The sequence below is a fragment of the Petromyzon marinus genome, chromosome 58 (assembly GCF_048934315.1).
Source record: "Petromyzon marinus isolate PM22_M1 ecotype Great Lakes invasive population chromosome 58, UKy_Petmar_22M1.pri1.0, whole genome shotgun sequence".
NCBI classification, from domain to species: Eukaryota; Metazoa; Chordata; class Hyperoartia; order Petromyzontiformes; family Petromyzontidae; genus Petromyzon; species Petromyzon marinus.
This window is the reverse complement of record NC_133724.1, coordinates 9951825-9979350: the sequence shown is the minus strand read 5'-3', so window position 1 is coordinate 9979350 and position 27526 is coordinate 9951825. Positions and strand designations below refer to the sequence as shown.

General features: G+C 45.8%; 1 protein-coding gene across 1 annotated transcript in view; it reads left to right on the top strand.

The window, feature by feature from the left end:
• Nucleotides 1–662: 662 nt before the first annotated feature.
• LOC116955157 (phospholipase B-like 1) overlaps nt 663–27526 on the top strand; it is a 29305-nt gene continuing 2441 nt past the window's right edge. The window contains exons 1-9 of the mRNA XM_032976166.2: nt 663–884; nt 7410–7635; nt 8528–8611; nt 10934–11072; nt 13425–13586; nt 18885–19029; nt 20136–20336; nt 22872–23012; nt 25315–25500. Coding sequence (XP_032832057.1) covers nt 830–884; nt 7410–7635; nt 8528–8611; nt 10934–11072; nt 13425–13586; nt 18885–19029; nt 20136–20336; nt 22872–23012; nt 25315–25500 — 1339 coding nt within the window. The 5' untranslated portion in view covers nt 663–829. The remainder of the gene's footprint in view (nt 885–7409; nt 7636–8527; nt 8612–10933; nt 11073–13424; nt 13587–18884; nt 19030–20135; nt 20337–22871; nt 23013–25314; nt 25501–27526) is intronic.

The following is a 27526-nucleotide window of genomic DNA, read 5'->3' as shown; positions in this document are numbered from 1 at the left end:
CGTTAATGACAGACATTCCTGGGTGATTATAGTAGGTATAATAGTAGGAGGCTGCCGGACTTCTGTGCAACCCATGGACTTTAAATCACCGACTAAGTTGTTCCGTATTCAGCGCATCCACGCCACATCATGGATGCATACAGGATCTAAGCAAGAACATCCGCTGGACTACATGGGGACGGAACAGCGGATGCGGGCCCATGTCCTTGACATCAGCACCTACCGTGGAGCTGATCTGCACGCTGATGATCGGCTTGTCATCCTGTACAAGCTGAATATGGACGATGATAAATGTTGGATTCAATCGATTGAGGGCATAGCAGCGACACTGGTGGTGGCATCTGCCAGTCGCCTCAGTCCACCCATGGCACCTGGATCTGTCCCGTGAACTCCTACCAGCAGCGAGCCTTGCAGACTTCAGGTGGCCTCAGGGGTGAGCGGGAGGGATGGGAGGGGAAGGGGGAAGAGTGAGGGAGGGGGTAGAGGGAGGGGAGGGGGAGAGGGAGGGAGGAGAGGGGGGAGATAAGGGAGGGGGGAACGTGGGAAGGGGGGGGAGGGAATGAGGGGGAGGGAGGGAAGGAATGGGGAGGGAGGGAAGGGAGGGGGAGGGAGGGAAGGAAGGGGGAGGGAGGGAAGGTGCGGGCTGCTAGTTTTTTAAAAAATAAAAGGTGTTGTGGTTGTGTTTCGCGGTTTCCTGCACACGAGGGCTGCAACGTTTGGAGTGGTGGCGGTGGGCGGCAGAATCGGAGCAGCTTTGGCCGATGAAACCGCGCGCCTCCCGCGGGGGTTGAGTTCAAAACAAGTGCCGCGCACGCTGACCAGTGTCACCATGTGGCTCTCCACAACCGCGTTCATCCTCTCCGCAGTCTCTCTGGCTGCCTCGGGTAAGCCCGCGCGGTCTCTTTCTCTAAACTTCCCGCGTGATGGCAGCCGGTCCTAGCCACAGTGCGGGTGTTGACAGCGAGACCAACAGAGTTCAGTACAATTGTCTGGCCCGGTTGGCTCAACTTGCTGCTGACCGAGTCACCCTTGAAAAAAAAACGTACAGCTCAGTGGGTTCTTTGCTCGGATAATAAACTTCTGAAACTTTCCATTGGAATGTCGCGAGTCAAAAATCCAGGTTTGAGAGGAATTGACTCGGCCCATAATCCCTCCACGGTTGATAACATTTAAAAAAAACACTTTCTGCTGAAGTCATCAGTGGTTTGTCCTTATACTTTGTCCCCACAAGAGGAATGTGGCATTTCCACAATTGGCTCAAGTTTTTAGGCAAGAGATGAACATCTCCAATGGCTTATTTTAGAAGTACTATAAATAATTGTACCTTTTTTCAGATTGTGTGGTGGGATTTAAATGCACGTTGCAAATGAACTGAGCAGGGCGCTGTGCGCATTTAGAAACGTGCATTGATATTATTTTGCTGCAAAAAATGTCCACGTGATGATAAGCCACTTTGTTGAGCTATCATTTCCCGTCGGGTCGCTTCTGCAAAATAAGTTTATACCTCCGTGGACTTTGACTGGTCAGATAAAAAAGTAGTTTAGTTTGACGTGTATATTTTTGAAGTGATTCGTTTACCTTTCCTATACTTTACACATTTGAGTGTTTTTGTATTGTCTTGTTGTAACTTTCTGACCGACTGGACATCTGGAAAATAGCTTTATAGCTCATCGGATTCCTCAAGTATACATCAATATTCTGATTCTAATATTTTATTTACAGAGTCATTGTCCTCTGGTGATGTTCTTTTTTTGTATAATAAATATCTCCATGCATGGTCATACAATTGCATTGATTTAAATCCCGTTGTCAATCCACTTGTGGATTAAGGCCCTCCGCACACTCTGTATGATCAGTTAACCGTACCTCACCATGATGGGGTGCCACGGTGGCGAGATGTTCACTACCTCGCCTGGTATACGGGAGTTCGTGAGTGAGTGAGATCCTGACCCCGACGCCTGCTGTATATTTGCAGTTTACATTTTCTCCCCGTGGTAGTCGGTGGATTTTTCTTCAGGTCCTCTGTTTTTTCCCTCCACATTTAGAATCAACATGTGTTTAGAACATTTGGCTGCTATACATTTCCACATGATAAGCCATCACTTGTGACCAGGTCGCTTCTGTAAAAGAGTTACTGTATATAGCTCAGTGGGGCTTACCTGATCAAATAAATAGGAATAGTTTGCATGTTTAACACAAGTCTTTAGTTCATAGTTTAGACATTGCTCGGTCGATGAAAATGAGCACCACTTTGAGAATCCAACAGTTTATTTCAGTAGATGATGGGTCTCCGCCATAGGCATGTGGAGTCGCCAGTATAACTGGCTCGGCACCAGGCGTGGCCTGTCTGGCATCAGCCGCTATTCTCTTATTTCTAAAATGCACGACGACGATTATGGTGAGTATTGTAATATAATCGGTGAGCAATTGTTCTAACAACCCATAATAGAGGTTTTTTGGGGTTGGATCGCGTAAATATAATAATGTGTCGTTAAAACCCGCCACCACCCGACACAGCCAACTAGTAAGGGTTGTCACGTAAAAATAACATGCCAATTCGTTACTAGTACAGCACAGCCAACATTTACAAACTGAGTACTCAGATTGTAAATGTTGTGGCTTGGCTCTCCAACACACCAGTGTGCTGTACTAGTGACGGATTGGCATGTTCTGTTTACGTGGCAACCCTTACAAGTTGGCTGTGTCGGGTGGTGGTGTGTTTTAACGACACGTATATTTACGCGATCTAACCCAAAAAACCTCTTATGGATGATATTGGTCGCAAAAGCCAACGTGTTAAACTGTTCTAACAATCTTACAATGATGCCAGTAAATAGTGTATCATATCGTACGACTATGCACATTTTTTTTTATAGATGTGAAGTATAACAGTAGAGTTGGCCGCACTGCAATTTACTGCCCATGACGTGTCGCCAAATCCAAGAATTATCCAAGGGTAACCCCTGCTTAGCTAGCATGATGAGATCTATAAACTATGAACTCAACTATTTTTATTTTACTATGTAAAAAGGCCCACTGAGCTATATTTGTCTTTTTCAGAAGCGACCTGGCCACAAATGATAGGTCAACGAAGCGGCTTATCATCATGTGGAAATTTATAGCAGCCAAATACTCTAAACGCGTGATGTCCATTCTAAATGTGGAGGTGAAAAACCCGGAGGGTCCTGGAAAAAGATCCACGCGACCACTGGGAGAGAGAGACACGCAAACTCCAAATATATAGGGGGTCAGGGTCAGGATCGAACCCACACGCTCCTGTACCAGGAGAGGTAGTTAACATCTCCGAGCCACCGTGGCGCCCCATTGAATTTGCGGCTCATTTTCACTTTTGAACGTATTGGTAGTACACCCCTGGTGCGCGGTATAAAAAAGAATGTTTTTGCCAACAATCTTGGTGGTGGTGCGTCAAAATCGGTTCTTGTAATGCCAGAGAGGTCAAAAAACGAATGTCAGTTCACATCTTGATTTTTAGAACTGTTTTACGAGGACCGGTGCATTGCACTGCACCGGTGTACCACCAATACATACGTTTGGCAAAATTTGGATGGTAATGCTGGCAAATACAATGACCCGCTCTCCCTCGCGAATGCATCCACGGGGTATTTATACATTTTAAAGTCCTACTGTGAAGCTGACGGCTCGTGATATTTCGACGCGCTGCCACTGGGCCACATCACCGTCCCAATGTCGAGCGAGCCTCGTGTGATGGTTTCCACGTATTTAAATAAATACAGTTATTTAAATAAACATCGATGGAATCCAGACCTGCCTCTCGTATGATATGCTCACTCTATAAATTGAACACGTAAGGAGACCACATACAGCCATGTCTTACTCCTTTGCCAATGTCAAATTCTTGTGTCTCCCCATACTCTGTTCTTACCGTTGCTTTTTGGTTGCATATAGATTACGTAACATGCACACAAGGTGAGTTGGAATTCCCATTTCCTTCATTGTAATCCACGTCAATTCGTGGTCCACACAATCAAAGCTTTGCTGTAGTCAATGAAGCAGGGGTACAGCTGTTGCCGGTATTAATTTGATCTTTCCATGATCCCTCTGATGTTTGCAAATTGGTCCTTTGTTGCTCTTCTTTTCCTGAAGCCTGCTTGAACATCCAGTAGTTTTATTTCTACGTAGCTCTCAATTCTATGTTGAATAATCTTTAATAAAACCTTCCTGGTATGGGATATGAGAGCTATAGTACGCTACTATACACTAGACTATACACTACACTACTGTACACTCCGGGTAGTACGGTTGGCTATGCATGGTGCGGAAGAAGTTCAACATACATACAAACCCCTATGTACTACACTACTATATACTACACACTATACTACTATACACTAGACTATACACTACACTAATATACACTCTAATTAGTTTGGTTGGCTATGTACGGTGCAAAAGAAGTTCAACACACAGACACACACACATAGATGGTGAGTGAGACTCGCCACTGCGACGTGTTGTGGCATGTTGTACGCGAAGACGATCTGTAGGCAAGACAGAACTTGCAGGATGTGAGGTGCCCTCGCCCCTGGACGCTGGTGGGTTGTTGTTGTTTTTGGAAAAGAAAACCACGAGCTCGCGTTTGCAACATTTGTTATTTTCTCATCTTCGGAGAAGACGTTTCCCTCCGCGTGTCTCGGGAAAAAAAAAAAACTCTCGAGACCTTCGCGTGGAGCGAGAATAATTGAAACGCGAACCCCGCGGATGTGACGGGGAAGCCGCTTGTAATTGTTTTAGACGATAAATATTCGGCACGTGGAAAATGCTACACTGAGATAATTAAGTTGTCAATTGGATTTTTTTAATGAAGCTATAACGGCAATAGGAATTTACCAAGATGACAATAATTGCCCGAGCAGTGGCGCGGTGGTTGACACATCATGATATGAACCCAGGCAACCTGAGATTGATTTCCAGCCACGGCTAACATCAGTGACGAGTGGGTACCTCAACCGTTTCTTGGTCCTCTTTTCATTAATCCGCATTGAGCAGCGTGGGGAGGTCTTTATCCAACAGTGGATTGGCAAAATGGCTGAACATTTAAATTAGTCTGAAAGTTACTCATCTTATAAAAATGGCATTAATTCCACGGCATTCGAGTTTTATTGATATTTTTGCGTTGGGACGTGTCTTCGGCGAATCTGATAAGTTGCCTGGGTTTGACTGTTGAAAGTTTTTGCATTTACACTAAACAGCAATAATTCTCAACAAGGTTCGGTGTGACTTATGCAATTTCAGGCAACCGACATGTCGAGGGCAGGTCTGCATCCAGCGGTGCATTTTCAAAGGCAGAAATACAATATTTGGCATTTATAATTCTAATTACATTCCTAATAATAAAAACGGCAAGTGTAAATGTTGCATCTTCATTCATGTTTGAGGGTTATTTTGATGCCCTTTGGGATTGATCACTGTGGCAAATTTGTATGATTTTTTTATGTTTTATTTCATCTAAATTATTGCCGCTACACAGCGTCTAGAGATGCTTCTCGTATAAAGACGCTATTATTATTGTATTGCTGCTTTGAGAGGCATTCTAGTCATACACACACACTCTCCCCCTTCTATAACCCTCACCACTACCCACCGACCATGCCGTCTCTCACTCAAATCTACTCGCCTTTAGACCAGAGTTTGCCAGGTCTCATGGGTCAAAGAGAGTGTCACTACTGGCCTTTAAAACACAAGCCCCAAAATAAGCTCAAAGCCTGTGCCCTGGAGGAAGAGGGGAGCCTATAGAGAAATGAATGGGGCCTAAATATCAAGTGGGGGGGGGGGGGGGGGCTAAAGAGAAATGGGCGGGCCCTAAAGAGGTAGAGTGGGACCTAAATATCAAATGGAGGGGCCGAGATAGAGATGGGCGGGGTCTGAAGAGGAAGGGGTGGGGTCTAAACTATTAAACATGTTTTTCTTCATTTTACCAGGTAAGTCCCACTGAGCTATGTAGTTCTTTCAAAGTTAACCGAGCCACAAATGACAGCGCAACAAAGTAGCTTAATGACGTGGAAATTTAGAGCAGCCAAATATTCTAAGCGCATGTTTCTAAATGTAAATAAATAAATAAGCACTGCTCATGAAAATATATTATTTGGAAGTTGATTGAAGCAGTTCCATTGTTGATCCTAACCTGTATCAGCTGCAGATTTTAATCACGTTGTAAATGTTACCCTGGTTGTCTTGCTTGTAAATTGTGTATTTTTATCAGATTGGGCAACATAGTCCTTTCTATTTCTAAGCTATTCTATGTTTTTATTTTACCACATTAAGCCCACTGAGCTATTTAGCTCCTTTTCAGAAGTGACCTGGCTATCACAAATGATAGCTCATCGAAGTGGCTGATCATGTGGAAATGTATAGTAGCAAATACTAGAAATGCACGTTTCTAAATGTGGAGGAAAAAATTGGATGACCTGGAGAAAAACTCCACGCCACCACAGGGAAAGAGAGCATGCAAACTCCAAATATATAGCAGGTGTCAGGGTCGGGATCGAATCCATGACCTCCTCCATACAGGCGAGGGAGATATATCCTAGCCACCGTGGCACCCTAAACAGGAAGGAGGTAGGTTCTGAAAAGAAAGGAGCAGAGTGTGAAGAGAACGCCTGAATAAGCAACCTCCGATTAAAAATAAGCAACCTGCGATTAAAAAAAGCAACCTCCAATTAAAAAGAGGAAGCCCAACAAACTGAAAACCGCAGACTCTCAAAAATTGTACAGTGACTTAAAACAAATAATTTTGCGTATAGAGAAGCCCTTAAACCGTCAACTCTCCTGCCAATTTAAGGAAATTAGACCACGCCACAGGCCAATTTAGTTTGAATCCAATTCCTGTAATGAGGGGTTGGAGAGTGGAGGCTTAACAGGCACATCATGGGCTGGAGAAGAGATGGTCTGATGTGTGAGTGAGTGAGCGACCATATGGATGTTTGAGTGAGTGGGCTAGTAGCAGGGGCCAGAGATAAGATGGACTGATGTACTACAGGAGGACGTGGACCTGAGTGGACTCAGTGATGATTTGTACCAGGGGTGTCAAGATTGACCTCACTGCTGGGGGCAGGTTGATATAACTTAGCCTTTTTTTCTTGAATAATGGTCATATATGTATGCATGCATGGTAAAGTCCTTTCAATCATACAGTATGTAGCCAACCGTGCTAATCGGAGGTGCTGGGGAAAGAACAACAAACTAAACACCAAAAGCAATTTAAAGAAATGGGTTTTCAAACGAGACTTAAAAGTGCAAAGCTCCAGTGACTTCCTAATATCGGAAGGAAGAGTGCTTGTGTGAGAAGTAGCAGATAGGGGTGACGTTGTTGGATCATCCCTCGCTGCCCCGCCCCCTCCTCCCGGTCTTCCCGTGTGTGTTGTGAGCAGAGGTCAAGCTGGCCACAGTCTACTGGAATGCCCAGGAGGGTGACGTGACGCTGAGGGCGGGGGTGCTGGACCGGTCCCAGGGGGATGCGTACGCGCTCTACAACGACACGCTGCCCCAAACAGGCTGGGACGTGCTCGAGGTGCGCGCCGGATACGGACCCCAAAAGAGAGGCGACAGGGAGACCCTCTACATGGCCGGCTTCCTCGAGGGCTACCTCACTGCTAAGTGAGGTCCCACCCTGCCAAATCACACGCAACAATAACTGCCATTAGCCACCAAGTGGCGCTGTGACATCACCACGGTGCCTGTGTCAGGCTATGTGCACTTTAAGGCCGCGTGAAGTGCCGAACGTCCGCTGGCTGGTCACGGGACAGACACAGCAGGTGCCTTGAGTTGACTGACTGTTCTACCTGCTGTGCCAACTTGCTGTGGTTTAACTGCTCGGCGGTCTGCTTGTTCTTGTGAGCATTGCTCCGTCCTTGACACTGTTGGCACCGGTCATTGGCAAGTCCACTCAGCTCCAAGTGCTGTTAGTGAGCACATTTGAAGGCTGATGAGGTGCACAAGATGGTGAGATGTTAAATACCTCGCCTGGTATACAGTAGATCGTGGGTCGATCCCGACCTTGACGCCTGTATATTTGTAATTTGCGTGTCTTTTTCCCTGTAGTCGCGCGGATTTTTTCTCTGGGTGCTACGGTTGTTCCTCCACATTTACAAAGATGTGTTTAGAGTTATTTGGCTGATATAAATTTCCACAAGGATAAGCCACTTTGTTGAGCTAGCATTTGTGGCCAGGTCACTCTGAAAAAGAGCTACATAGCTCAGTGGGCCTTACCTGGTAAAATACAAAAATATATATAAGAGAAAGGACTATGTTGCCCATTTTTATAAAAAGACAATTCACAAGCAAGACAACCGGGGTAACATTTACTCTGCAGCGTGTTACAAGTCTGCAGCTGATACAGGTTAGGACCAAAAATGCAACTACTTCAATCCACTTCCGAATGATTTTGCGAATAGACCACAGTGTACGAAAGTTGTTGTATTTTAATATATTTGAATGAGTTATGTTTTTTATATATATATTTACCGATGCGATTCACTTTGCGTTACAGTCGCATATATCCTCATTACCGGAACCTCGCCCCGTTCTTCATCACCGACAACCGTATCGGTCAAGAGCTGAATACATTCTTCAAGTAAGAGGCATTTGAGTGACATTGAACACAGTACCGAGTGAGTTCTGGATATTGAAAAATAATAACATAAATTACAATGAAAAATAAGAATAGGTTTAACCCTTTCTGGCAATAAAACAGGTGTCAAGATGTTCAACCACCAAATAGATACCCTTTGCAAGGAATCAAGTCTGCATTAACCACACGTACTTGCAGTGAACATGTAAACAAAACATGCTCTGATATTATATTCATGGTCTTTGAAACTGATTGATGTTTTACCATAAAGGATAAAACATATTCTTATTTTTCATACTTTTGTAGTGACTGACTCAGAGACACTAAAAGTACGAGGCATGATGTTTATTAAAACGGCCTTAACAGTTAACACTTGGTAAATACGGTTCCCAGTAAGGGCAGCTGGTAGACTGCTTGACTGGCGACACTGAAATGGTGAAGACAGAGATGACGGTGAAGACTCCAGCAGCACGACGGGATCCCACTTCAAACGACAACCCTGAGTTCCCCTCCCGGGGCCCCTCTTATACTGTCAGCATGGCCTGGCTCCGCGCCGGCCACGCCCCCTTCCCGAACCTGCGAGCGGGTTCCCGATGTGCCCCTTCCTTAACCTTTCCCCTACATCCTGTCTCTGGTCTATCACGTAACTTGCTATCAGTCAGGGCTGCTGTAAGCTGCAGATCCCCTTCCCTGCCAGCAGCCAGCGCTTTTGCTGCAACATGACCAATTCTATGTCACTACACTTTGATACTGGCAAAAAAAGGGTCCCATAATATAAATAACAATGTCTTATTGTTCTCCCTTTGTAAAACACCAGACAATGTTCTACTCCTTCTGAACTTAAAAATAATAATAAAGAGCTGTTGGGCACGGGTCACGGGCTGGTTTAGGTCCAACTTAAGCATGATGGTGGCAAATTCACCTAGGCTGCGCTGTCCACCGAGGAGATGGAGTGATGAAAGCAATTCGCGTGTAGAGCAGGCACTGGGTGGATGATTACGTCGCAGGATCGTAAGAGATGGAAACCTGCTTGGAGAGGCTTTCATCCAGCAGTGGATTGATCATGTATGTGCGAACCATTCACAACCAACAGCAGTGACGATTATTTGAAACAGTCTTGGGCGTCCCCCTAAGTCGATTCAGCTTCAAATGAGTACTTGTACCTGGTGTTGTGTTTAAACATCACCAGTGGGAAGACAAAGGCGGCTGGGTGTGGTGCTGATCACCCACCCCGTGTGCCATTCCAACCTTCATAGGTGCCCCTTAACAGAGCAGTCTGTTATGACCATACGGGGATCTTTGTCTTTGTGCAGTGCAATGGGTGAGGAGCGGAGTGCAGCAGGTTATGGTGCTGTGCTACGAACACTGCGACCCGAGATCCATTCACACTTACGGCCCACTCCAGTAACGTTTATCTGAATCGGTCCTGGGCCTCCGCTAGGTCAACTCAGCCTTAAATGGCTACCTGATGCGGTGTGTAAACATCGCCACCGGGGAGGCAGAGGCGGCCGGGCATGGTGTTGCCATCCCACCCCCTCGTATGCCGTGCCGGTCTTCATAGGTGCTTCTCGCTAACAGCACTTGCCCAAACAGTCTGTTAAGGCTATACGTGGGAACTGTGTCACTTGTATATGTGTGTATGTATATATGTCTGTCTAAATCTTCATGCATGTATGTTGAACTTCTTTCGCACCGTACATAGCCAATCGTGCTAATCGGACGTGCGGAATGATGCTGATGGTGGAAAGATGATACTCGAATTGTAAATGTTGTGGGTTTACTCTCCAACACACGGGGTGTGCTGAACTAGTAACTAATTGGCCACGTTGTGGTTTACATAACAAACCTTACTTATCTTCTTTGGTTCTTTCGGTAAAGTCACGTAGAATGAGAATAAAATAATAAATTGATAAAATAAAATAACACAATAAAATTCTCACGACGTTTCGGCCACAACACAAATGGCATTCATCAGGTGAAGGGACGAGACTGTCTGGAGGACAGGGCTGGAGCGAGAGACGTCGTGAGAATTTTATTGTGTTATTTTATTTTATCAATTTATTATTTATTCTCATTCTACGTGACTTTACCGAAAGAACCAAAGAAGATGAATCCTTGCAGTCACGAAAGCTTTAAATCGAAATTTAAACCTTACTTAATTGACTTTGTCGGGTAGGTGGACGGCTTTCACGACACGTTTATATTTACGCGATCTAACCCAACAAAAAAACAACCCCCTATTATTGATGATGGTGATCGTTGTTGTTATTTTGCGTTGGTGGTATTCCCCCCCCGCCTTCCCCCATTGCGTCTGCCTTTGCTCAGCGAGCAGGACGATTGGGTTGTCGGGCAGATAAAAGCGAACCGCGGGGACCCGGTGTGGAGGCACGTGGATGCCCTGCACGGGCAGATGCAGGGACTGCAGAGAGGGGTGCATAAGTGGGCTCTCGAGAACAACGTCAAGGTGGGTTAACGGTGAACTGCTCTCACCCCCCCCCCCTTCCGAAAATCGCGGATTCTGAGAACAAAAAGAGACAGCTCGTGACGGCCGAGTAGAATCACTCATGCCCGTGGCAATTCGTCATCGCGGCTTGGATCGCGCATGTTCGTGGAGCGCTTCCCCTCTGACCTTGGGTGTGCTGGTCGCCATCTCTGGTCTGCTGTGGTACAGCAGGCATAGCAAGTGGGTTAATTTACACGTGCATAAAAATAAGAATGGGTTTTACGCTTTATGGCAATACAATAGGTATTAAAATGTTAAAACAACAAACTAGATACCCTTTTGCAATGAAACCCTCAAGACAAACATCAGAGCATGTTTGTTTGCATATCTTGCTACAGTACGTGTGGTTAACTGGTATACAGGAAGTCATGGATTCGATCCCAACTTTGACGCCTCTATATTTGAAGTTTGCATGTCTCTTTCACTCTGTGGTCACGTGGATTTTTCTTCAGGTCCTCCGGTTTTTCCCTCCACATTTAGAATAAACATGGGTTCAAAGTATTTGGCTGCTTTAAAATCTCCACGTGATAAACCACTTCGTTGAGCTATCATCTTTTTGTATTTTTTGTTGTTGTAACATCCTTCCCCATCCTTACTGGGCATCTGTGAAAATAACTTCATAGCTCATCGGATTCCTCCACTATAAATACAAATTCGGATTCTGATTTGTGATAGTCCGGTCGCTTCTGAAAAAGAGCTAAATAGCTCAATGGGCCTTACATGGTAAAATAAATAGTAATAGTTTGCACGTTTTACCACAAGTACGTGTGGTAAATGCAGAATTTATTCCTTGATTAAGGTATCTATTTGGCGTTTGAACATGTTAAACACCTGTGTTATTGCCAGAAAGGGTAAAACCTCTTATTATCATTATTTTTCTTCATGCTTTGTTACTGATAACAAAAAGGTCTCATATATTTACATATCTAGATTTAATCTGGGTACTCCGGTTCCTGCTCATTCATGGAGTTGGCCAAGCATCCAATTATAGGACCACGGAGCTTGAGCCATTGTTGCCATCGACAATTGGCCGCCTTCCCGCTTGTCTGTGTTTTCCCCCAGGCCTCCGTGCGGAAAACTGTTACAATTGTGCTTGAGCGTCGGGTCCACAATTTTGCGTGAATGACATGACTTAAAAATGCAAAATTATTGCTGTTATCACACACACACTTGGTTATTGTGACAATGTATAGATATACTAATCAGTGACATATACTCGTAATATCTAGATGTGACTGCTAGATCCGAGCTATAAGTGCCGTGATACTTGCATTGCTTTGTACTGTTCGATTTTTACCATTCTCTGGTCTAACACTGGTTAGACAAGAGACCTATGTCTGGTGTAGGCCAATCAGTTTCAAAGACAATGCGTACATTATCAGAGCATGTTTATTTGCATGTTTTGCCATAAGTATGTGTGGTTAATGCAGACCTGATAACTTGCAAAAGGTATATATTTGGTGTTTGAACACCTCCTGTTTTATTGGTAGAAAGGGTAAAACATATTCTTATTTTTCATCATATTTTATAATAAATTGTTTTATCTGTCCGGGAGAGCCACACTGAGTCTGTCCTGCATTGGGTATTCATTGTAAGATGTTTCCAGCCAATTCATGATGAGTTGTGTTTATTGTACACGTAGGATGAAACCGAGCCACCCTGAGAAAACCCAATCATGTGAGCAGGCAAGGCTCCATCCCCATACAGATGGAGAAAGATGGCGATTAGTCCACTTGCTGTGCAGCCATCTCCTGACACGCCCGGGAATGGCACGTCGATGCCCAAGGAGAGAGCATTTTTACACAGCGCTTGTGCACTGATCCACCAACCCCTCGCTACCTTCAGGAAGCGCCGGGCTAGAGATAGCCACCGTGCGTAGCCGCCACTGCTTGCCATGTTCGTCGCTTTCTCGCTGGCACAACGGCTCGCGTTACGCTGCACAGATTATGGTCGTCAGTTTAGCACAAGGGGGAGTGGTTGAGCAGTTCAGTGCTGGCTCTTGTGCCACCGAGAGCGATATGAAACCTGATGAAAAAATAAGGATAGGTTTTCACCCTTTCTGGCAATGAAACAGGTGTTAAGATGGTTAAAACTCCAAATCGATATCTTTTTTAAGTCTTAATTAACATCCCATACTTGTGGCAAAACATGCAAATGAACATGATCTGATAATACATGCATTGACTTTAAAACGCCAAAAGCTGAACGGCACAAAGATAATTCAAGTATCTGAACACTTATAGCTTGGGTCCGAGCAAAGTTATATCGAGAAATGTGAAACCTGTAGCCTGTCACCGCTCTGATTGTCCGCAGCCTCTGCCCAAATTTGCTTTCCACTACCTGAACGGCATTGGTGACATCATCGATCTCGTCAACAAGCTGTCACCTCAGCAGGCGCGAGGGTTTGGCGCCATGACGTCCGGCGACATCCGGAGGTACACGCTCAGGAACGGCCACTGCTCCGCTATCATCAAGGTAACAACAGTCCTTGGCCCACGTCCCCGTGTGGTGAGGTATGCTGCCTTCCTGTTTGTTTCTCTCTGCTCTCATCTCTCTCTCCTTGCTCTCATCTCCACGTCCACCCCACAGCCCTTCATATCCTGTTGCACCACATTGCGTAATATGTAGTCATTCAATTAATCTGCTGATGATGATTCTGCTTAAGAAGACTGTCTGGTGTAGGCCAATCAGTTCGACCCGAGCTATAAATATTCTGATACTTGCATTGTCTTCGTACTGTTCGCCTCTTGGCGTTTTTCTCTGGTCTAACTCTGGTGAGATTAGGCCATTAATAAAGCTGTCTCTGGTGTAGGCCAATCATTTTCAAAGACAATGCGTATGTTATCAGAGCATTTTTTTTCGCACGTTTTGCCACAAGTTTGTGGCTAATGCAGACTTCTTGTCACGTGAAAAGGTATCTATTTGGTATTTGAACATCTTAATACCTCCTCTTTTATTGCCAGAAAGGGTAAAAACAATTTTTTTAATCATTTTTGATACTGGTAAAAAAAGGTCCCGTAGATATGATTCTGCTCATTTGCCTAATAACGCTTTAAGCCTCTTTGCGCAGTCGAGGGTGATGTTACTGCTGCTGCTGTGTGTTATCCTGATTACGTGATTTGCATGTGATTTTTCAGCAGTGGGAGGTTTTGGGCCGATGCTAGTTACAGTTTACGTTTGTATTTAGCCGTGACAGGACACTGAAGAACCCAGAGAGAACCCGTGCAGGAGAAGGGGGAGAACATTCAATGTGCACGGTTGGCTATGTATGGTGCTTAAGAAGTTCAACATACATCCATTAGCATGGTTGGCTATGTAATGTGTGAAAGAAGTCCAACATACATATGTAATGGGTTCAACTGAGTTGCAGACTTAAACTTGGAGGCAACACATTTATTTCGTTCCAACACATGGGGTAACTTCCCCTTAAGAGAATAACAACCTATGGTTGGTAACCACCAGGCTAACTACACTAGTTACAACGTAACTGTTACTATGGACCGGGACCAACGACTTCGGCCTGGGTCCACGTGTTGAAGGCTCGTTGAATGGAGAATGTAGACGAAGGGTTTCTTCCATGATGTACAAAAACCCTGGTCCCTCACGGGACACAGCTTATATTCTCTGTGGCGTGGCCGGCTCCGCCCTTAGCCACGTCCACCTTCTAGAATCCTCTAGAAGGATCTGGGTCCTAATCACATGACACCCCCTAGCCCCCTCTTGGGGCCCCTTTGTCAACTTAACCGGTCACGTGCCCTCCCGAGTCAACCAGAGTGCCATGCTCTTTGGTTCTTTCGGTAAAGTCACGTAGGTGGCGTCCGTCATTCCACCTGATGACGGACACTTGTGTTGCGCCCGAAACATATTGATTTATTTTATTTTATACCTACGTGACTTTACCGAAAGAACCAAAGAGTATGGATTCCTGCAGTCACGAAAGCTTCAAATAAAGACAGAGTGCCATGGCCTCACATAACCTCATCCTTTGGCCGGCACTCGCATATCCTATCCTGTAGGGTTGGCACTGCACTTAAAGTGTGGTGCCATCTAGCGCTATTATTCAGCGCACACTGGGCCCCTCTAGGGCTGGTATTACACCCACATCATTGTGGTATCCGGCGATGTAGCTACACCGCACGCCATGCCCCTTTGGAGCTGGTACTGCACCCACAACCTGTTGACATCCAGCAATGTCACAATACATATGTAGTGCGTTCAACTGAGTCGCATACGTACTCTTTGGAGGCAACACATTTATTAACACCAACACACGGGGTAACTACCCCTTAACAGAATAACAACCTATGGTGGTAACCACCAAGCTAACTACACTAATTACACCGTAACTAGCTACAAGGGTCCACGTGTTGGAGACTGTAGGACGTAGAACGTAGACGAAGGTTTCTTCAGGATGAACAACAGCGCCGGTCCTTCTGGGGGACCTGGCTTATATCCTCTGTGGCGTGGCCGGCTCTGCCCTTGGCCACGACCACCTTCTAGATTCCTCGACCAGGATCTCGACCCTGACATGTGACCACCCCTAGACCCCACTTGGGGCCTTTGTGTAGACTTAACCGGTGACGTGTCCTCTGGGGTCAACCAGAGTGCCACGGCCCTTAGTGACCCTATTCCCATGGCCAGCACTCCCACACCCTAACCTGTACGGGCCAGCACTGCATGCTAAGCGTGGTGCCATCCAGCGCTATCGACCAGCGCTCACTGAGTGCCTCTAGGGCCGGTGATGCACCCACATCCAAGTGGTCCGTGATGTCAATACATCGCATGTCGTGCCTCTCTAGGGCCGGCACCACACAGTGACATCCCGCGATGTCACTACACATATATTAGCATGGTTGGCTATGTACGATGCAAAAGGAGTTCAACATATATACATTAGCACGGTTGGATACGTACAGTGCGAAAGAAGTTGAACATACATACATTAGCACGGTTGGCTATGTATGGTGCAAAAGAAGTTCAACATACATATGTAGTGTCAACGATTCAGAGACAGAGTTTCTAGGAGGCGCTTTCTTTATTAACAACTTTCACGGTCTCGTCCGCACACTCTCCACAGTAGCTCTGCCTAGCCTGTACATTACACTAACCGTCTAATACTGACTGAGATAGCCAAGTACTATCCTTCGTAGCACAATATCTAGTGGAGACATTTAGCGACGACAGAGATGAGACGACAGCAACGACGAGATGAGTCCATTCCCAGAACCGGCAACTGCGAGCCCCCCCCCCCCGCTCTTGGCTCTTTTTATGCTACTAGCGCAGCATGGCTCTACGCTGACCATGCCTCCCTTCTCGAACCCGGTAGCAGGTTCCAGGGGCCTCTAGACAGGGTCCTCAGTGACCCTTATCCTAGTTCCTCCCTCTGCCTACACCCCGTGCACGCCCTTACCGGCGCGTGTACTATCTGTCCACCACAGTTGCTGCTGCTGTCCACCAGCCAGCACTATTACACTACACATACATTAGTACGGTTGGCTACGTATTGTGCGAAATAAGTTCTACATACATTCAAACTCCACGCACCAACGGCACCCGAGTGTGGGGATCAAACCCAGGCGCTTCTCGCTGTTAGACGCGAATGTGAACACCGCACCACCAAAATAGACAAGCGTCTGTTTTATTAAAATATAATAATAATAATAAAACGTTGAGATCTGTCAAATAAATTGTTTAAGCAGACATATTCTGGGGGACAGTTTCAGCTCAGTGTCTCGTTAAATCAGTGCACTGCAACGCATGCTCATCACGCTGGTTATGTAACGCAACATTACACACGTTTTAAGTTTCAACACAAATATTCAGTTGCTAATTTTGTTGTAAATTATAGAAATCTGGACCGTGGCATCGGCAACTATGTGCTACATTACACAGCGTTGGGTTTATGAACAATAGATGTAAATGTGCCTCGGCATAGGACAAATTGGCTTTTCAATTACACTTACAATGTAGTCCCTTGGTTAAAAATTAATCCGTTGCACAAAAACTACTGTAAACCGAAATAACTGTTCAACGAATGCACTTATAAGGTAAACAAAGGTAAACATCACTGTGTCTGCAAGAGGGATATTTTCCACTGCCAAAACAGAAAAGTATAATGTTAAACAAAGACAGTCGAGGTCTAAACGGTTCAAATGGGCGTCGCTGATTGGCTGAGGGCGTGGCTCAGCCCCACTTATGAGCACTAGAATTGGCCTAAATTGCCGCCCGCGTGCACAATGTAAACACCTGACCGTTAGTCAACATTTTAACGTTAGTGGAAACCATGGGGTTCCATTGGGAGGCGACACGTTAACCTAAACACCGTTAACTGGTGTCACTTAACCGAGGTACTGCTGTATTGCCAGACTCGAGGTAGCCATTCGTTTAGAGTATTTGGCTGCAATACATTTCCGCGTGATAATTAACTTCGTTGACCTATCATTTGTGAAAGCCAGGTCGCTTCTGAAAAGGAGCTAATAGCTCAGTTGGGCCTTACCTGGTAAAATAAATAAAATAAACAAATAAAGGCGACCGCTCTGAGGTGGCACCACTGAGATCCTGTCTCCCGATTGACGTCATTCAACCGACGTTGAACCGGGTTTCTCAAGCGGAGTGAGTTGATGGCCATCAACCCCAGCGCACACATGCACGCGTTACGTTTTCATGCGTATTAACACCGAATTCCAACTCTTCGACTCAAATAAATGTCGGTTTGAATATCCTGAAACAATATGGTCAGCGAATTGTGTGGGAAAGTGTGTTAATGACAGACGGGTCACTTGAAGGTTTGTTCAGAAGTTGTGTTCAAAATTATTAGCGTAGTCATTCTTTGACACGGGAGGCAGGGGGGAGAGGCGTTCTGCCCTGTGGGATTTCCATTAGACGCGGATTCCTTTATCGCGTTGTCTTTGCGCTTTACAGCACTATTTGCAATCAGGGATAAGCCCATTTGGTATTGGACTAGCACAATTTGACTGTGTTAAAAACAATACCTTTTTAACTACACACAACCGCATTAATGAGGTGCAGTTTTATGGGCGGCAGCCTGCACCACGCCCGTGTCCGTGCCGGTGCTCCGTGTTCATGCGGTGTGACAGCCTTAGGGAGGTCGGCTCGGTGAGCTGACTTTCAAGCCCATGGTGGCTCAAAACTGAACAGTGATTAGGTAGGGGTCTCAGATAGGGTTTGATCCCACTACCTTTTCTCACACGTGGACCCTAACTCATTTCTTAGTCAATCCGAGGTCTGGTTAAATAAAAAGAACAGTTTGTAACTATCAACCGCGTCAGAACATTATCAGGTCCGATGAGTGCATGTTCTCTACGAATGAAAAAAAATGAAGACAATCCACAGTAGTGCGATTGTGGCCATGCAACCCAAACTATGGAATGTATAGTAAAGCCATAGACATCAGAGACTCCTAGACATAGGGATACATAAAGTGCTGTTAGCGAGTAGCACCTATGAAGGCCGGCACGGCACACGAGGGGGTGGGTGGCCAGCACCACACTCGAACGCCTTTGTCTCCCATGTGCCGATGTTTACACACCACACCAGGTACTCATGTGAGGCTGAGTCGACCTACGGGAGGCCCAGAACCCAATTCAGATAATCGTCACTGGTGTTGGCCGTGAGCGGAAATCCAACCCGGGTGGCCGAGTTCATAGCGCAGCGCGCTCTCCGCGACACTAACCGCTGCCTATATGAGCGCTGATCACACCCACACTCACACACTCAGACACGCGTGCTCCTTGGGGGCTTGTGTTGTGGCAGGTGACGCCGGGTTTTGAGAACGTCCTCTTTGGGCACTCGAGCTGGTTCACGTACTCAGCCACGTCGCGGATATTCAAGCACTGGGACTTCAACCTGCGAGAAGTCGCTGCGGCCGCGCCCAAATCATCGTTCAGCAGCTACCCCGGTGAGGAGAACCCCCCCCCCCCCGACTGATGCGTCGTGACGCTCACGGCGTAGCAACAACCGTGGGGGGGCAGCGTGCACTCGGCTGCCATTGGCACACCAAAATCATTGCACCTTAATAGACTGCTGGGGCAAGTTCTGTTAGGAAACATCTATGAAGGCCGGCACGGCGCACGAGGGGGTGGGTGGCCAGCACCACGCCCGACCACATTTGTCTCCCCAGTGGCGATGTTTACACAGCTCACCAGGTACTCATTTGAGGCTGAGTCGACCTAGTGGAGGCCCAGGACAGGTTCGGATAAACGTCACTGGAGTTGGCAACGGGTGTGAATCGAACTCGTGTGGCAGGGTTCGTAGTGCAGCACGCTCAACGCTACGCCACCGCTCCCTACTGCACACACACACACGCGCATGTGCATGCATTCTTGCGTCCAACAAAGACTCGTGCAAATCTTTTCCACTGAGTATTTTAAAAAGGATTGGGGAAAAAAACAGAACTGTTCTGCTGGTTAAGTGACGTATGTGGGATGGTTGAGGGTCTGTTACCGGGGCAGATATTGGAGTGGCCTCCCCGCGATCATAGTTTGTAAATGTTGTGGCTTGGCTCTCCAACACACTGGTGTGCTGTACTAGTGACGAATTGGCACGTTCTGTTTACGTGACAACCCTTACTAGTTGGCTGTGTCGGGTGGTGGTGGGTTTTAACGACACATTTATATATTTACGCGATCTCACCCAAAAACCTCTATTATGGATGATGTTGGTCGCGACAGCCTACATGTTAAATGGTTACTTAATTACAATAAACTATTTTTTTCGATATTCTATTGATTTAATCGATTAACTGTAGTGCTACATTTATTACAACGTAATATCGTCTACCTTGTTGTTGTAGTAGTGGTATCATTTACGTGAGCAGGAGGTGAAATGCTCCAATGGAGACAACATGAAGCAACGTTGCCTAGGCCACCCTGGCTGTGTCCCTGATTATATTTATCAGACGCGATGGCAGGGCGCTTCTTTTAGCACCTGGAATTCTGTCCCTTGTAAACCCGAACCACCCCCCCCCCACTGGGTATTGCGTCCGCTGGTGCCCTTTCCCCGCAGGCTTCCTGTCATCGCTCGACGACTATTACCTGCTGAGCAGCGGCTTGGTGATGCTCCAGACAACGATCGTCAACTACAACCAAAACCTCTTCAATGACATCACGCCCCAGGCCCTGCTGTCATGGCAGAGAGTGCGCACGGCCAACGTGCTTGCTCGCGACGGCAAACAGTGGGGCGAAATCTTAGCCAAGCACAACTCGGGTAATGCGTTTTACACGTGACTGTCATACAGTTAGAGCGTCATATATGCAAAAAAACAATATGCTTGTCAATGTTATAAATGTTGTGAGCGGATGTCAGCCCCACGTAGCCACAGAGCCATGTGAAAGCCAGCTCCTCCTTCAGCACGTGCAGCGCAACACCAACCAGTTCTCCCGGCACGCAGTGACGGACTTAACAGCTGGAGTCGATGGTGCGCCATGGTCTCCTGGCTCTCCACATTCACACAGCGGGCTGCCATGTCGTAGTACGCCCCATCAATGGTTCAGAAGCGGCGTACACCACCCCTTGGTAACGCCAGATGCGGTTCAACTGACCCACTGGGGCCTTTGGAGGTCGAAGCCAGGCACCTGTACAGATGGATCACTGATGAGGTCCTTGTTAGGCACATCCACAAATCTCCATTCTTCACCTCAGCAGTGTATCCTGCATACTCGTACCGAGTCACAAAACTCTTTTGTCAGGAGGGTCATGCCATGTTCTCCAAGTAGGGTGGTAATATCTATGGGGATCCTAAACTGCACAACCTGAGCTATTTTGATCTCTTTTATGTATGCGTTGATTTTGTGCTGTTCACATTTGTTGGCGTTCTCTAGGTTCAACACCTGTGGTGAGACAAGGCCAAATATAAAGGAGGCTGTCTCTGGTGTCGGCCAATCGGTTTCAAGAACATTGTATTATCGAAGCACGTTTGTTTGCATGCATGTTGTACCACAAGCATATGTGCTGCTTGAATCAGAATCAGAAGTTTATTATCCGACTTGGCCAGCAGACAGACATGGCAGCAAGATTTAATAAAGAAGAAATAAAATATCAAAAAATGTCTCAAGTAAATAAAACGAAATGATTTTGCGTACATTCGCATTTGTATTGTTTCGACCTCAATAATATATGTTGAAGAGAATACAGTGATGACAGAGTGGTAATCCCCAGAAAAGACATAAACCAGTTGGTTCCAAAACTTCAGAGCAGGTACATGAAACGCTTTGAACCAAGTTCTGTACGAAATCTAGGAATCGTGAACAAACAAGCGGACGCGTCGCTGATTTTTATTTTTTTATTTTGTAACTGCACTAATACATATGTTCAACAGATCGCAGATCTTTGGGCAATTGCCTTATAAATGAATGTTGCCCAATGGGAATGTCTTCATGCTTCCGGGGACATCTTGACACCTACATTGTGGCCAAATAAGGGTAACGCCTTTTCTTTTTTCATCAGGGTAGCAATAGCAACTACGGGTACAGCCAATTCGAGTAATTTGCAAAGTGATTGTTCAGCATTGAGATATGCTTGCCAATACCAGTTACATCGTGAGTATATTTTATTTTTCTTTGTTATGACAGAAAACCAGAGAACCTGGAGGGAACCCATGCAGAATAGGTGGAAAAAAATACAAATTCGATGCAGAAAGGCGTCTGGATCGATTGAGTCATTGCTCTGGAGACCAGGAGATCGTTGGTCGATGTTCAGTTGCCGGGTTGATGGTGGCCTGGGCCCGATAAAAACATTATTTTGTAGCATTACTAGTAACCGAATGAATAAAAAATGTGCTGTTATAGGACAGGGTTTTGCTGGATGTCATCTAGCTGGACTGTGGTGGCAATCCATGCGGCCTGCCATCCAGCACTTGTGTAGGCAGCGAAGAGTGAGTGGATCAGACAACTGTTGCAAAACTCCCTTGGATTTCCAGGAGAAGGCACGTACAGCAAAGGGCATACTAATCTTATCTACTCCCTGCTGAAGCATATCGGTTCGATTCCCAGATCGGACACCTTGCCGTACAGGGTTTGTGTGCTTTCCCCCTGTTGTTCATGGATTTCCTCTCAGTTCTCCGGTTTCCCTCCCATAGCTAAAGCACACACTCTGACGCCCCGGTGGTGAGATGTTAACTACCTCGCCTGGTATACAGGAGGTCGTGGGTTCGATCCCGACTGTGATGCCTGTATATTTGGAGTTGGCATGATCTCACTGTGGTCACGTGGATTTTTCTACTAGTCCGATTTTTCCGTCCATATTTAGAATCAACATGCTTTTAGAGTATTTGGCTGCTATTAATTTCCACGTGATAAACCACTTCGTTGAGCTAACGTTTGTGGCCAAGTTGCTTCTGTAGAAAAGCTTTATAGCTCAATGGGCCTTACCTGGTGAAATAAAATTAGTTTATAGTTTAGTTTTACACACTATCTAACTGGCATTAGCCAAACATCCCAAATGTAAAAAAAAAAATGCACTGCAAATTACTGGGGTGTGATTACACACACACGGCAACATCTCTCTCTCTCTCTCTTGTGAAAACTTGGTGGGACCCTTCGTGAGAAAGAGCCTTGCGATTCGGTGCGGTATTTATGGCTGACCAATCCTCTTGATACGTAGATGACTGCAGAGCTGAGTAATTTTGTTGACGGCGCTAGCTTGCTGCCTTCCAGCTTGCCTGTCCGTGCTTGCTCAGGGACCGTTATTCACACTTTGATTACTGACGCTTGCAAAATATTCCCCTCTGTTGTGTATCCTCAGGAACCTACAACAACCAGTACATGATATTGAATCTGAACAAAATTGAGCTGGGCGTAGGCATTCATGATGGTGCCCTGTACGTGGTGGAGCAGATGCCGACGCTGGTTCACTCCGCTGACCAAACCGACATCCTGCGGAACGGTACCCACTCTCGTTAGTGCTGTGCGTGTCTGTTAACGATGTACAAGCATTCCTCGAACTTACGGACATAATTCTTTCCTGAGGCCTGATCGTAAGTCAGACGGTTCGTAAGTCGGAACACAATGTACTGTATTTAAATGTCCACACACACACAAACACTCTCTCCCAGTACGAGGCTGACTCATTACATCTCGCGGAGGGTCGCTCGTCTGAAAAAAATAGTTCCACCACCGATATTAGCCATGGCCAAGAATCAAACTCGTGTGAACGGGACTCATAGCGCAGTGCACATGCCACTGCCACCCCCCCCCCCCCCTTTATACAGTCACACCTGGCTTTGACATTCCTTGAAAACTAAAATATAAACGGTGAAAGTATATCGCTCTTTTTCAGAAGCGACCTGGCTATCACAAATGTTAGCTCCACGAAGTGGCTTATCACGTGGAAATTTATAACAGCCAAATACTCTAAACGCATGTTTCTAAATGTGGAGGGAAAACTGGAGAACCTGAGAAAAATGCACACGACCACGGGGAGAGCATTCAAACTCCAAATGTACATCAGGCGTCAGGGTCGAGATCGGGATCGAACCCATGACCTCCTGTTACTAGGCGAGGTCGTCAACATCTCGCCACTGGCGAAAACACCGGTGTAACTGTCGACCGCATCAGAACATCAACAGGCCAGTGTGCAAATCGCCTTCATAAATGCAAAATTCAAGATGAAGCCACAGCCGTGTGACTGTGGCCATACAACCCAGAACTACGGACCACATAGAAAACCTAAAAAGACACGAAGAAACACATAAAGGCACATATAGACCCACAGAGACTTGTAAAGACGCATAGAGATACATTAAAGACAAGCTAAGGTTTGTGATTGTGGCCATGTAACCTAAACTATTAACCATATAGTAAACCACTGTTGTCTCGCGCTTCTTCATTGGTGCTGACCACTCAAACCCTGGCCTTCATAGATGATACTCGCTGACAGCACTTGCCCAAACAGTCTATTTAGGCTATTCGGAGGATCTTTGTTTTTGTCTGTATGTTGAACTTATCTGTGGGACCATTTTGTCAGTTCCAAAATGATGAAGCGATAAGAATATGTTTTACCCTTTCTGGCACTAAAACAGGTGTTAAGATGTTCAAACGTCAATAGTGACTACACCAGACTGGCTTTGGTGTAGGCTAATCAGTTTAAAAAACAATGCATATATTATCAGAGCATGTTTGTTTGCATACTTTTCCACAAGTACGCGTGTTTCATGCGAACTTGATGCCTTGAAATATGTATCTATTTGGTGTTGGAACGTCTTGACACCTCCTATTTTTATTACCAGAAATGGTCAAATATATTTTATATATTTATAAAATATATTGTTAGTTCGCACTGTTGGTAGCCATCCGTGCTAATCAGAGACAGGGGTGTTCTTCTGGTTGAGGGTTTGTGGCAGCGTCATGCAACGCATAGGTGCTCAATCGGCCACAAGGGGGCCCCGAATCAACAGATAAACGAGTAGCAACAATGTTAAGAAAATATTTTCAAGAACAAATATTATTTAATAATTTCCTGCGGTCTACCGTGGACCAAGCTCGACTAACGCATCTGGCTACCGCATCAATAGAGCAGCAGAAAGTTGCCCTTTGAGGTTACCCTAGTGCAATGGGGTCGGCGTGAAAGCAACACGCACGATAACGTAATTGTGAGTATTGTTCCTTGAAATCGTATTAACACTGTCACTGTGAGTCTGTCTTCCTCTAAACCCAATATACGGTGCAACTAGAAAAAATATATAATTATAGCCTACATGTTAATGTATACGGGTAAAACATCCTTAGCTATTTCAGTAAAAGTGAGTCTTGCATAGCCCCCCCCCCCCCGCCGTTTAAATAGGTAGTTACGCCCCTGATCGGAGGTGCGGTAATGAGTCTGTGGCGTTACCTGCCTGGTGGCGAAGGGCCATCAGCTGGGTCCTACCTGATTTTTAGCCGTGGCTCATCTCTTATATCTGATCATTGCTTTTGTTCAGTTTGTTATCATAACTTAACTAATGTCAATTTGTAAAGCGAAGCTGCCGCAAAAGTGTTTACTCACTCTCAGAGAGAGAGGACGACTCGAGGTGCCAGGAGGAGGAATCACAGATAAACGAGAAAGGCAGCAGCCACGCGATGAGCTGGCGGCCAACGATTGCCCAAGCTCTGCAGTCCTTTTTGTGACGTTTAATCCACGCAGAAGCTGCCTCTGGTTTTGTGAATACACCAACGGCAGGCGCCCTGTCTTTTGTCTCACCGCACAACAGGGTACTGGGCTTCCTACAACATCCCGTTCTACAGGTCCATATACGAGCTGGGCGGATACCAGAGGCTGAATGACTATATGGGGAACGAATACTCCCATCAGCTGTCATCGCGCGCCAAGATTTTCCGTCGGGATCAGAGCAAGATTAGGAACGTGGAGTCTCTAAAGGCAGTGCTGCGGTACAACGGTACTGCATAACTTTATACAAAACTCAGTTGTTTTGTTTACAACTCACTCTCACACCACACTTTGGGCAGCAGGGTGGTGGCGAAGAGGTTGACACACGTGCCTTACAGCAAGAAGGGACTATCTTTGATTGCCCACTCAGAGCAGCTTTCTCTGTGACGTGTGTATGTTCTGCCCCTGTTATACAGGGAGAGTGAGTGAGTGGAGTTTCTATGTTTTCTCTCCCTCTTCAGCAGTGTGAGTGAGTGGAGTCGGTACGTTCTCCCCCTGTTCTAGTGAGTGAGTGGAGTCTATACATTCTCCCCCTGTTCTAATGAGTGAGTGGAGTCTGTACATTCTCCCCCTGTGAGCGAAGCGTGTATGTTTTGTATGCGTTTGCTGTGGGTTTTCTGTTTTTCTCCCATTGCTTAATTAAAAAAAAACATACACAGTTGTATTGCCCAACACATCTGAATCCCTGAGACATTGCCTGCAAATGACTCAGTTGAGATCGCACGCAGCAACGATCACCCCTATTGAAAATTTTTTTTGCAGTACCCTCTTGAGAAAGAGTGTTTTCTGGATAAACAACAATAAAATACCAATGTAGTCTACACACATTAAACCTCGTGACAAACCTTGCTAATTGGCCGTGTCGGGTGGTGGGCCGGTTTAGCGACACAGTCACGCGATCTAACCCAAAACACCTCTAATGGATAATATTGGTCACGAAAGCCTACGTGTTAAATATCCATCAAGAGGTTAGAGATACATATTGTGCCGAATGCTTTAATTGAACCATTATATATATTTACACAAAAGTCATCAGTATAGTTGTGCATTGAACTACGACCGATATCTGCCAGAAAAGGGCGTTTGCCCATAAACGTCTGGGCACCAGCATTGTTTGAATGAAGCCGACTCTGCTGATGAGACACTTGAACGTCAAAACCGGTCCACAGTTTGCGTGTGTAAAAAGCAACGCTGCTGAAAATGTTTACCCTCAGAAGGCCGTATGGCTCATGAGCATGTGCAACAACAAAACTAGTTTTATGTGGAGAGATAAATACGCAAAGGAGGCACATTGTCTGCTTAGTTATATCGTTAAATACATTTACTTTGTATGAATGTGTGTATAACACTGCAATGAGCTTCATTATTTCGCCAGTATCACTCGAGTAATTTGGGATTGCTGTCATGCAGTTTTGTTGTACAGGGTATCCGAAAATTAATAATCCAAAAAGCACGTTGAATTGTTGTAAATTTAATATGAATACACGTAAGAGACGTCTACGTTTTTATATGATTTAAAATGTTCATTGTATTGATTACATAATAGCGAATTTTTAATACATTTCTACATGTCGCCCATCGTTCACTATAATCAATCTAATTTGGCGTTCAAAATCTGATAAAATGTTTTCAAACACAGCTGTAGGGATGGATGAATGACACAGCAGCATCAACAATACGATGTTCACGTTCTTCAAGGTCCCTAGGTTTGCTAGTGTAAGACTTTACTTGAATACCCCCCCCCCCCCCCAGAGATAACAGAAAATATAATGGTGTTGTCGGGTGAACGGGTGGATTTGTCATTATATCCGAAAATGGCGTTCCTCCTGAAACAAAATCAATAGACATTCACAACAAACTAAAACGTACGAGTCTAATGCATATATTCATATACAATTTCTGTTACTATCTGGAAAAACAATAAAACTTTATTTTTGGTACATTAATTTTTGGACACCCTGTATTACCTCGTCACAACCACCCTGGGCAGTCCCTGATCTCTGCTGGGCGTTTTGAGAAAGTGGGGCAGCGCTCACAACCCTTGAACCCCCCATCCCGTTCCCTACACAAGGCGGAAGGTATTTTACCTGCCGCGAAAAAAATGATTGTCGAAAGGATGATGCATGATCTCGTGTGCCAATGAGCGGTAGTGTAGCAATTAGCATCCTGTCGGGCAGACTGGTTGTTGTTGTTGTCCTGTACGTGCCAGAGGGGGAGGCTGTCACGTGGCTCTGTGCCTATGTGGGGATGACGTC